The 12,799-nt window shown below is 31.6% G+C and overlaps 1 protein-coding gene across 1 annotated transcript; it reads left to right on the top strand.

Annotated features, from left to right (window-relative positions):
• Positions 1 to 2,317: 2,317 nt before the first annotated feature.
• LOC111706516 (forkhead box protein P1) lies at positions 2,318 to 8,436 on the top strand. The gene is made up of 8 exons (XM_023479410.1): positions 2,318 to 2,324; positions 2,439 to 2,533; positions 2,824 to 2,925; positions 3,705 to 3,806; positions 5,651 to 5,775; positions 6,939 to 7,046; positions 7,354 to 7,494; positions 7,686 to 8,436. Exons 1-8 carry the CDS (start codon positions 2,318 to 2,320, stop codon positions 7,966 to 7,968), a joined length of 963 nt encoding a protein of 320 aa, XP_023335178.1. The 3' UTR covers positions 7,969 to 8,436.
• Positions 8,437 to 12,799: the final 4,363 nt, after the last annotated feature.

Here is a 12,799-nt window from a genome sequence, read left to right as displayed (position 1 = left end):
ATCTCAAGAGGTAGAGATAGTCCTTTAACATACATCTCAAGAGGTAGGGATAGTACTTTAACATACATCTCAAGAGGTAGGGATATTACTTTAACATACATCTCAAGAGGTAGGAATAGTCTTTTAACATACATCTCAAGAGGTAGAGATAGTCCTTTAACATACGTACATCTCAAGAGGTAGGGATAGTCCTTTAACATACATCTCAAGAGGTAGGGATAGTACATACATCTATAGAGGATATTTAGAAAAAGAACTGGATATCTTATATATCCAGTTCTTTTCTTACATTCGTTAATTTCGTCTATATAAATTAAACGTACTTTAAACTGTTACCGTAAGATCTATCCAAAGAATAATATTTTTGTTTTATTAAATACAAAACTTTAAAGAGACTGTTGGCTTATTTTCAAGTGAACTTCCATTTAAAAAGATAATGCCCGAATAACAACTTTAAACCTCAATGTTTGAATATGAAATGATGAATAAAAATTTTTAAAATCGCAGCCTGTTTCTTTAAAGTTTAGCTGAGCATAATGTTTGTTCCTTATCAACTCCCTAGACTGGTTTTGTTTAGGGTTTACTAACAAACATGATTTTAACCAAATTCATTTCATTTTTATAAATCCTATTCAATTCTAGCGTGTAGATAGTCTTGGTTCTTAATTAGGTTATTAGTAAAAATATCTAAAACATGGATTTTTTCCAATTGTTTTAGTATTCCTTCCACTGCAAACTAGACTGAAGGAGAAAGTCAAATTGATGCAACATTAATGGTGCGACTTTGTGACCTTGTAGCCAATTTTACAAACAAATATGCTATATCTCATATATTCAGTTACATATGGAAATTTAAAAAATAGTTTTCTTTAATTTATTAAAAGGAGCAAAAAATACACAAGTTAAATTTACTTTAGTTTAGCGTGCTTATGTTCAAATTACTTTAGTTTAGCGTGCTTATGTGCAAATTACTTTAGTTTAACGTGCTTATGTTCAAATTAAACAGCATAAACTTTAAACTTATAATTCCAGGAAACTTCGCGTCCCTGATTCTGTTTAATGATTCTAGATGTTTTGTGCTATTCTGCATGCAAGAATTTTTCAAACAGAATTAAATCAAACCTTATTTTCTTTAAATTCTTTGGTCGTCTCGTCTTTTTTTTTCAAGAGTTTCAAGGCATAATTATTCTCTGTCAAAGCACAATTTACAACGGTACCCTTGAACCCCCTTATCAGATCAAAAGTTTTGGAGAAAAAATAATGCGGAAATTTACATAGTTTTTCTAGCTATAAAGTAATTATTTTATTTTAGCACTCATGCAGTAAGTGAGCAGAGTACGGCCCAGACCAAAGTTCAGATGCAGATTGTTGAACAGCTTGAACAGCAGCTAGGGAAAGAACAGAGTAGGCTTGAAGCTATGCTGGGACATCTTCAGCATATCCAGGCAGCTAGAGGGGTGGGTCAATCTAGATCAACAGGTAGGGGAGAAGATATTAAACTGTGGGGGGGGGGAAGGTTGCGGATTTTTCCGATTTTAGGTACTTTCCCAATTGCATTATCCCAAGCAGCAACTTCCCAAAGTTTTTTCACCAAGTGACAACCTCCCAATTGCGCAATTTTCCATTTGGCAACTTCCCAAGTCTGTCCTAGTATTTTTACAACTTCATAATGCCACTCGGGAATGGACTTGGATACAACTAATATTTAGGAAAGTTAAATAAAAAGGTATTAATTTTCAATATATCGAAGCAAAGACAAAAATCATGTTTATATACCATAAACATGTTTTTTATCGTAAAGTTTTCAAAAAAAACTTTATCCCTAGTTTATGCACGGAATTACCTATAAACTCCACGAAAACAACTGATATTTTGCCACAAACTCAGATTTGTTATAAACCCATTTTAGTTTTGGAACCCGATGTTCAAGACCTTTGATATTATGAGTTTGTGGCAAAAACTAAGTTCCTTTGCAAGACTATTTGGATTTTTTTTTAAATTCATTTTTGAAGACGGTTTCTGCCAATATGACTCTTGGAAATCTTTTGATTCCTTATTTCTAATTCCAAACAATCCCTTAACAAGTCAACGCAGCAATTACTGATAAAAAATATGTTATTCAGATTATTATACAGCAAAAATTAAAAAATGGAAATAATTTTTTAATGGTAATAGATCGATTTCAACAACACTGATTATAAGAAAAATAACATTATCTTGAAAAAACACGTATTATTGCAGTAAACATAGTTAACAAATTATATTGGGATAAAATAAAAAATTGAGAATAACAAAACTAACGAGAATTCTAAATAGTATGCAAAGTGAACATCTCATTAGTTGGAAAAGTATCAAAACATATTTTTATATCATGCACATCCTTAGTTCTTCTAAAACGTACGTACAAAGCTAGATATAATAATAATAATACTGAGAAGGAGGAGGAGGAGATGGGAATATAGATCAGAACAGAGACTTCTACAAACTTCAGGATGTTCGACCTCCGTACACATACGCTGCTCTCATACGTCAGGTAGGAGGCAAACTTTGTGACCCTTTCAAGGGACTGTCCAGGTAATTTCAAGTGACCATCCATTTTTAAAATCACTTGCTCGATTCAAAAGAACAGAAAAGCAAGGATATCCTAGATTCTGATCCGAAGGTCTAAGATACTGTTGTGAATCGGGCATGCAACTATCAATTGGACGGTCATTAAAAATTACGTTAACAGTCACTTTAATAAAATTGATTTTCAGTAATACTAACTAAAATTGTAAGGGAAAAAATATTTGTTGAAAGATCTCTTAATTTATTGGATGTCAGGCTATTCTGGAGTCAGCGGGGGGTCAACTTACTCTCAATGAAATATATTCCTGGTTCTGTGAAAACTTTGCTTTCTACCGACACAACACGTCTAGCTGGAAGGTGAATCAGCTGGTGACGGTTGCATGTTAATCTTCTAGTTCTAGATCTTGACAATAGGTGGATCTTCATCCAGATGCAGCTGATTTGTATAACCTTTGTATAACCTTCATTTGTAAATCTTGAAAATCTTAAAACTTTTTTCCAGGTGTAAAGCTACTCTTTGCATGATAATTTGATACTAGGTGGAGCCTCAGTGCATGATTTCTTTAAGATAGTGAATAAATGTTAGGATAAATATCGGATTTAGGAAAAAATAATTTTTTGCTGTTAATCGCTGATTAACTTAATGCAGTTGTTCGCTGATTCATGATACTTTGCAAAAATCATTTTTATTATCTAAATATATGAAGTTGTAATCTCTAATTGTTTGTCCGATCATAACTCTGGAACCCCTAGAACCGATTTGCCTCAACTTTTGATTGGGAAACTCGGGAGACCCACGGGAATCTTCTTAGCTTGGTTTTGAGATTCTAAGTTGAGTAGGTCGACATTGATAGCTAAAATACAGTTTCCCGTTAAATCGTTCAGCGGGTAAACGGCTAGAGTAACTTTTACTAACCTGGGCAGCGCTGAGTTCCCAAGCTAGTTAGATTCTTTCATTTTAAATATTTCTTACAATATAGGTAAAATGCGGGTTCCCTGTTTTTCATGAAATTCTCTCTGAAAGAGTTTTTCTCTTAAAATGATTTAGCATTCATTATTTAGTGTATAGAGAATTGTTCAATTCTTTAGGTATCTTTTATTCAAAATTTTACTATTTTGATCAGAGACTGTTTTAGGCTATAAACGAGTCTAAAGAACATCAGCTGACTTTGAACGAAATTTACAACTGGTTCCAGGCCAGCTTTGCCTTCTTTAGGAGAAATGCCGCAACGTGGAAGGTAGACCGGGATCGAGATTGTGCGTGTCGTCTTTGTTTTGTATTTTGTTCTGTTTATTTGGTTTTAGTTTTATAATAAGTGTGCCTGTTTGTTTGTTGTTTACTTTTGACCATTTGTTTGCATTTATTTTAATTCCATGGCTTCTTTTATATTCAACAAAAAGTTTATTCTTGAAATGGAAATGACATGTTAAAAATGTTAACGCTGCATCTTGTATTAACAAAGATTTCTTTCTAAACTCGCCAAAAAAAAGGGTAAAAATACCCATCAGCTGTATTTTTAAAGTGGTGCTCATACTAATTTTTAAATATTATTTGGCTTATCAAATTTCATCGTGACAGGCTTAAATACTATTTACAATTTTGTGTAAAACTTATCTAAAATTAATCATCCAAATTAATTACAGCAGGCACGCCATTCAGCAAAGATTTTCCTCTCGTTGGCTTTGCATAATTAATGTTTGGCATTTACTGGATAATTTGCATGAATCTGAGAGATATCAATGAAAATAAATATAAAAAGAAAAATTTCATTTTTAAATATTCTTTTCAACTAATGCATTAGTTTTGTGAATTTTGTCGCTGGGTTCCTTGAATGTCGAAATGTATCCTAGGAATTTGCACAACATTTTTGTTTTGTTTACTAATTTTTCTCACATTTGTTTTCACATTTTAAGATGTATGTTTCTTATCGCTAAAAATGTGACACGTCACATAACGTGAATTCCACGTAAGATTGAAGTCTTATATGTTTTCAATCATGAATTGTACATTTGTGCATGTTTTCATAACAATTATTGTGCATGGTTATTTGCTAATCTTTTTTATTGTTTCATGTTTTATATTAATTTCAAGCTATTTATTTTTTTATTTTGTGCATGTTTTTTATTATAATTGTTGTGCATATTAATTTTCGAATTTGTTTTTTATTTTGTGCATGTTAATTTTACAGTTTAAATATGTTAATTTTACAGTTTGAATATGTTAATTTTACATTTATGCATGGTTTTAAAACAATTTTTGTTCATTTTTATTAAATATTTTTGCATGTACGTTTTTTAACAACTATTAAGCATGTTAATTTTTAAGTATTTAATTTGTTCATGATATATTTGCATTTAGACTTGTTTAATTACAAAATTAATATGCATGCTAATGTTACAATTTGTTTGTTTTTAAATTTAAATTTATTAATATTATTGAATTCTTCGTTATGAACAGTTTAGTGATAATATCAAATCTTAAATATTGTTACAATCTTTTTTTCACTTTGCTTGAAAAATTGCCATGTTTTTTATTTAAAAGTCATCTTTTCCGAAAACAATTAATTTTAAATCGCTACAAAGTCAAATTTTTAAATCCTTTTATCTTTGTAACCTGAGCCGGCGATTTAAAAAAAATTCAAGAAAATACGACTCAGGTCTAAGCTGTTGGTCGGGTCGGGTTGCTCTAATTTTCAACAGAGTTTAGTTTATAAAACCCGTTTGATTTTGTATTTGGCGGATTTTCATAGTTGGAATTGGTGCATTCCGGGTTTTGATGAGAATAAGACCCAACATTGAGCCTTATTCTTCACTAAAACCAACCAAGGTCGGTTTTATTTTCATTGGGCTTAACTCCTTAAGTCGAGCCTAAGATCTCTCAGCTGTCAATCACGTGACACAAGCTGTCGTCGGAGTTGGGTCTAAGATTGGATCTTAAAGCTGCGTTTAAGGAATTAAGACTCTAGCCGAAGCTTTTAAATCGCGGGCTCTACAACATTGGGTGGCAACTAGGAAAGGATTAAAAAAGGAGAGAGACTCAATTCCTATAAATATTTTTTTTAAAATAATGTTTGTCTTGTAGAACGCTGTGAGACACAATCTGTCCCTCCACAAGTGCTTCATGAGGGTGGAGAACGTGAAGGGCGCTGTCTGGACAGTGGACGAGACAGAGTTTCATAGAAGACGACCTCAACGATCCACAACCAGGTTAGTTAGGTCGTCTTTTTTTCTTATGTTTTTTATTTTTCCTACTCTCCCTTTTTTTGGTTACCTTCATGTTTTTGTCAATTTAATTTTGTCTCTCTTTCCCTCATTTGTGAAATCAGGTCTCTCCTTCTCTTTTTTAATAAGTAAATATGAAAACTCATGAAACGATCATATTTGTTCTAAAATATCTCAAAAAGCGTAAAATTTTCAACTATAACATCTTATTTTATTTCATATTTGGCTAATTCATACTTTATTTATCAGAAAGTGAACAATAGAAAATATGTGAAAAATGTATTAATCTATTAAAAATTTAATATTCTAAAGTTAAATATTTTTCTAAACCTATGAAAAACAAAAATGTCCCACCATTCTTTATTCATCCTGTTGCTCCTTTTTTCAAAGAACAATTGTTATTAATAAATTTGTTTTTTTTATATTTCTTTAGAAGATTTTTTTTTTTGAAAGAAGGTTTTACTTTTTAAAATGTCTTCTATACTCTCCTTACTTCGTATCTTTTTTTTCAATGTTTATCCTTCTTTTCCATTTTTCCCCAATATGCACCTCAAACTTTTCAGGACAGTGTACAATCCTGATTCATTTTCATTGTTCATTTTGGGGAGGGTCTAAATTGTATCAGTATAGTACGTATATTGTGCCTAAAGAAAAATATTAAATCATTACAAAAAATAGCTCTCTTTGTTTAATATTTTTATCCTCAATCCTATTATTTGATATTTTAAAATATTTTCTCAATTTTGATAAAATCTTATTTTGTATTGCTCAAAATATTTCAATTTAATTGAAGGATATTGCATAAATGTCTGAAAGGAAAATAGTAAGATAATGATAACAGATTAGGAAATTATTAATGGGACTGTTCGTCAATTCTTTGTTTAAAGAGACAGTAAACTAAATTTGAAGTGATCCTCCATGCAAAGATGCCCATGCCCAATACTCAACGGTACCCTTAAAATCTATGTCGTAAACTAATCCTGAATTATCTTTAAATGTTATGGTTTCTTCTGCAGGAAAACATATTAAAACCTAGAAAAACGACCATATCTTTCACATTATAGATCAGATAAAGGTTTCCATGGTGTACCGTTGTCATTACATATGTCAGACTTTTTATGGAATAAAAACATTTCTTGTTTGATCAGTATGACCAGTAAATCTCCTTCCTTGCCGTACAGTCACGGAGCCCAGTCCCCTGGTTCCTACACAAGCCAGGAGTCCTCTCAACTCCCTCACGAGGAGTCTTTTAACAGGTTGGGAGTCCTTTTTCATCAGGCATATCTCAACCCTTTACTTTCAGTCATATTTTTTACAATTAATAAAAGTTCTTGGAAACCCATGATAAAGTAGAATTACCTTACCTATCCTGTAAAATAGTTGTCAATAATTTAAAATTTTTTTATCAAAACTTCATAGACTGGGATGTTATTTTAATCAACTGCACCAAGGAACGGTTATGTGCCAAAACATTCCGGCATAGAAATAAATTGTGAGAATCATGGTTTGGTACTGTTGGTCAAAAGAAGAAAAAACTTCTAGATGCGTAACTTTGTTATTTAGGAGTCTTCAATCAGCTTTGGATAAGCTGGGAAGCGTGCAGTATGGAGGCCACGAAACTGGTTCTTCGAGGCCAAGAAACCTCCAGTATGAGAACAGAGAAGAGACAGCCTCTCCTCCAAGAATGTCTGACAGAGAATCACTGTAAGTTTAATCGCTATTAAGTTACTATATACAATATCCATTCTCAAGCCGTATATGACCATTCATTTAATTAAAAAATTTAGGTGTATTATGAAAAAAGTATTTTTAATAAACAAAAAAAATTAACGTTTAACCCTAATTTTTAAATCAAAATTTCGTAATCTTATTTCAACCACATTTTTTAATTTTAGTGTAAGCTCTCGATACAATTCATTTGGTCTCATCGCGAAGCATCATGGAACAGAGGTCAACACCCTTCTAGAAGCACGACTGCGCCCCATCTCTGCTGTTTCAGGACTGTTACTGGGAATGGAGAGAGAGTCAAGAGAAAGCCGCTCTGTGGAGTCACGTGAGGAAAATATGGACCAATCAGAATACAGCGAGGAGGAGTCTCAAAACAAAGACACACCTGAAGACCTTTCTATGGGCTCAAAGGAAGAAAATCATCCGCAAAGGAACTCAATAGAAAAATAAATCCACCATTGGAATAATTTTGTTTCATGCACAAACATACCGGTATCTCAAGTATAGATATATTACGTTACCTAAAGTTAAATTTTTGTATTATTTGTATATATATGTAGATTATTTCGTTTTTTGAAAAGAGACGCCCATGTTAATTCAACCAAATTATTTGCTTTCTAAATTATGTCAAACAGAAAATGAATGTTTCCCCTTTATTCTTTTATTAAAATCAAACATTATTAATATTTTAGCACACTTAAATATTTATCAAAGCATAGTCAGCTAAAACTAAACTGTTGTAATGTTTACACAATAACTGGTTTCATTATAAACATTTATGTAAAAGTACTGTACCTCAAAAATACGAGTTTATTGGCAGGGTTACCCTCTAAGGTTAAGATACTTCAGAGACGACTGTAATGTACGGAATTTATACTGTCTGTTTCCTCATATTATATTTAAACTTGTTTCTTTCTTTGCGAGATCACAAAAAAATACCAAAAAGATTATTTTCAAGGCAGAATTTTTAATTTAATCTTGAAATAGTCGCCTTTACAGTCTCATCCTTTGTGGGTAACCCTGTAAATATATGAAACTAATGAAACAACATTTGTTCCTTCGTTTTGCTATGTTTATTATTTAATGAGTTGTGCAGTTAGACAATTTGGAAAACAATTAAAATAATTCCTTTCCCCTGCTCAATTTAACAAGAATGAGAAGTCATTATGAAGGAAGCAAAAGTATTTTAAACAGGTTTTTTTCATTCTTTTTCAAATTACAGGAACTGTAAGCGATAATTTGAGGGGACATTCCTATTCCATGTAGAGATGGCCGTGTCCTATTCAAAACTGTACCTTTAAAAGCTTTGTTTGATCAAGTATGAATTAATTAAATATCAATGTTTATAATTTTGTAAACTGATTACTTTCTTTACAAAAGTATTTTTAGTGTAGGAAATCATGAAGGAATTTTCAGAATTAAACACTTCTATACCCGAGGAAACGACAATATCTTCTATATTTTTTATCAGATAAATGGTTCAAGGGTTCAGTTATGAATCGGGAATTGCCGTCTGTGCATATAGGGTCAATTAAAATTGCGCGTATAGTCCCTTTTAGAAACTTAAAAATAATTTTGCGCTTAACTCTGTATGTAGTTGTTATGGACTTAAAGATAAAGACACTGCCAACCCAACAGTGGTGAACGAAAAACCTAGGGATGTATCTTTTACCATGAAATAATCAGAGAAATCAAGAAACTCAACCCAAGTTACTATTTCCATTGGCAACCTATTGTTGTAGTCCTTCTAAATATCTCAATCTATGATATATCCAAGGTTTACTAGGAGTTCAGTCCCTTCAGAAAATCCACAAGATTTGAAGCTTCTTTCTACAGCCACGTCATTTTGCCAATAGGACATAAACTTTCATCCTTTAAAATTCAGTTTTTTAAACTAAGAATATTTTAATTTTGGCTGTAACTCTTCTTGAGTCCATAATATAGATGTTACACTGCAAAACTATCTGTTGTGATTAAAGCACTTAAAATTACACGTGATTGATACAAATGTGATCTTTGATAAATAAACAATTAGAAATAAATGTAAATCTACTCGATAAAAGATCAGTTAAAGAGTATTTTATTTCAGTAGTATAATGTAGAGCCTATGCAAGTAATCCTTGACTTTTAAGTTTTATAAGATTTAAAGTTTGGATGATTTTGGTGAGATCTTCAGCACTTTATCAACATTATTGATATAAAACTATGTCAAATCTATACGAAAATTAATATATATACAATTTTGTATAAAAGTAGTAGGTTTAAACAGATCATATACAGCAAATAAGCAACCAATCTGAAAACGATGATATCCCAGAGAAAGCTAATTGTAATTTAGGTTTACTTTTATATTTGTTGTTTCTATTTTCAATAGATTTCATTCATAATATTATTTATACATCCGTATTGCTTGACCAGAAAGTCCACCAATGGCAGTGCAGTAAAGTGGTCACGTGATACAGGCGGAGACAGGTGACCAGTATACTGCTTTGCCATTGGTGATAGTTCTGGTCACGTGATTTAAGTTTCAGATTTTCAAAATTTTACATATATGAATTTTCGTATAATTTTAACACAGTTTTATATCAGTTTCTCGAGACAGGAACATCAGATAAAACTTTCATGGGTCGCGATCAAGAGCTAAAGTGATTAGCTTTCAGCCTATACCCCCTTTCATTTTTCCTTTACTGTCCCTTTAACAGTCTACAGAGTGTTCCCAATAAACATGAGAATTAAGAGACGACTTTAGAAAGTCTTTGATTTTCAACTGTAAAGATACAACGAAGGCAGACCCCATTTCGGAAAGCTTAAGACATGTAAATGATGACGACTTCTTAATTCCCATGTTTATTTGAACCTGTATAACTAACATGACAAGAAACCCAGATTTGATTGGTTTTAACTTTTGAGAGTCCGACTCTTTGTACGCTTTTCGGGTAATTTATCAATTTCAGATTTATCTGAATTTTAAATGAAAAAATTTCATATTTAGGAAGTGACTGCATTATAAAAAAGAAGGTTTAAAAATAAAGAATTCCCTATTTCCATTCCGTTCATAATGGACCACAATTCTTTAGTTTAAGTATGCGCTCTTCTATCTGGGCCTCACACTGTTTATGCTACAATAACTTATGTGAGTATATGAGATTGCCTGGTGTTTTCAAGTTTAATTTTTCACATTTTATTTTCAGTTGTTCTTAAATTATGAAATAATTGACAAAAAAGTTAACTGATAATCTGAGGTTTCTTTTTAAGCTAAAATTTTGGATAATCGATAATTATTGTTTTGAGCAAGAACATTCTTTTAAGAAACCCACGAGAATATGAAATTTTGTTTTTCAAAATTCAAAACATTTCAATTGTTTTTGAAAGTCCACGGGCAACGCCGGACATTGTAGCTATTATAGAATATATACGATTATCATAATTGACACATCCATTACGTTTCGCCTTTTTTGCCCTAACATGTTAGTTTACTCTAAAGATCGATATGAATTGTTTATTTAAGTCGAAATAAACTTATATTTACACACATTTAGTTCATACAAAATACAGACAATACAAAGTTAACATACGAATAAGAAAGCTTGAATTAAACCAAAAAAATGTTATCTAAATATTCTGTTTTATAATTTAAATCGCCATTTTTATGATAAATAAACCGATGGTTAAAAACATGAATGAATTTGANAAAAAGCCGTTTTTGAATTAGCCTATTAAGATAAGCTGCAGGCAATTTTGAATTCTTATCTTTATTTCCTGAAAATGCAGAAAAAAGTACACGTTACATTTTCTGGCGTAAACAAAAAAAATCCAAACCACAAAGAAAATTTTTTATAGTCCAGCCCCCCATCCCCCCATCCCCCCCAAAAAATGTACTTTCTAAAAGATCTGGATGAATCTACCCAGTTTTCTATTTTCTATGTTTTTGTTGCAGTAAATTATATTTTTGTGTTTGTGTTTGTAAAGTTTTGTTGTTGGGGATATTACGGAAAATATTTTGATGTTGTTTACAGCTATTTGGACAGAAGTTGGTAAAAACAAAATTATTATTGTAAACTGTTTTCAGGGAGGCTAGAGCCGAGTACTTGTAGGGAAATAAGACATTATAGTTTTTCATCTATAAACAGGATAATTTAACTGTCAAAATATCAGTGTATTTCCATTGGAGAATAATTTTTTCTTTGCGCTGATCAAAATAATTTACGTAGATTTTATAATTCGGTCTTTATCACAGCAAGCAGTGACTTCCGATCACAATTTGACCAATGAAGCATATATACTTCTCTTTTTTCATTTATCCTTTTTTTAACGTATAAAAAAGAATCGTGCCTTTATTTCTAATCCCTTTATCTTTGCAATGTGATAACCCTTGGATATTTCAAACTAACTTCTGTTTATATCAAATAATATAAATGAAATAATTAAAATATTAAAAGCTTACACCATCAGGTTACAAAGATATAGGATTAGATAATTGGAGTTTTTGGCAAACATACTGACCAGTTTTAATTTAGGAATTCACATTAATTTTCATTCTTTGTTAAAAGGGATTTTCTTGAATTCATTGATTTAACAAACTAATCGAATTTGTAAAAACAATTCCGGCCGTACTCTATTTTCTGAGATACCACGGTAGACTAAGCCAGTGGGGTCGGTCCAATAGGCCTAGGATTAGGCCGAGCACTGTAAAAAGTCTGAACGCCCTTCGCACGGGACTATGCCAAGAAAATTGACCCTGTCGTATGTAAGTCTAGTTAGGGCGACGTACTGTACCATAGGATCGGGTCAGTACACGCTGTTATCGGCAGGCCAGTACAAACTGGGCAGGTCCTTTTCGAATTCAAATTTACTACGGCCCAGAGTGATACATCTGTTTATACAAATATCAAATTATGTGACATGAGGAAGGGCACACTGAACTACAGACAGTTAGAAACATTTATGCGAAGTTACTGGTACGACCTTGTGACAGCATAAATCCCCTAGTTGTGAAAAGTAGAAGAAAAGATAATTTATTCGGTTAAAAATAAGAAATTTCAGACATTTTTTTTTTTTTTTCAATATCTTTTCAATAATTGGAATAATGATTGTAAATATATTAGATTTCAATCGTAGGTAGGACCCATAGAAGATCGTGGAATTACATTATTACATCGCAAAATAAAAACATTTTTAAATATCAACTTTATACCAATGCACCGAATTAAATACGATTTAATAGGTTGTGTAATATCTGAATGATTAATTTCAATTTTAATTAAATTATTTATTAACAATG

This window comes from Eurytemora carolleeae, unplaced genomic scaffold (genome assembly GCF_000591075.1).
Source record: "Eurytemora carolleeae unplaced genomic scaffold, Eaff_2.0 scaffold729, whole genome shotgun sequence".
NCBI lineage: Eukaryota > Metazoa > Arthropoda > Copepoda > Calanoida > Temoridae > Eurytemora > Eurytemora carolleeae.
The sequence above is the reverse complement of the archived record's forward strand: the minus strand, read 5'-3'. Positions and strand labels throughout refer to the sequence as shown.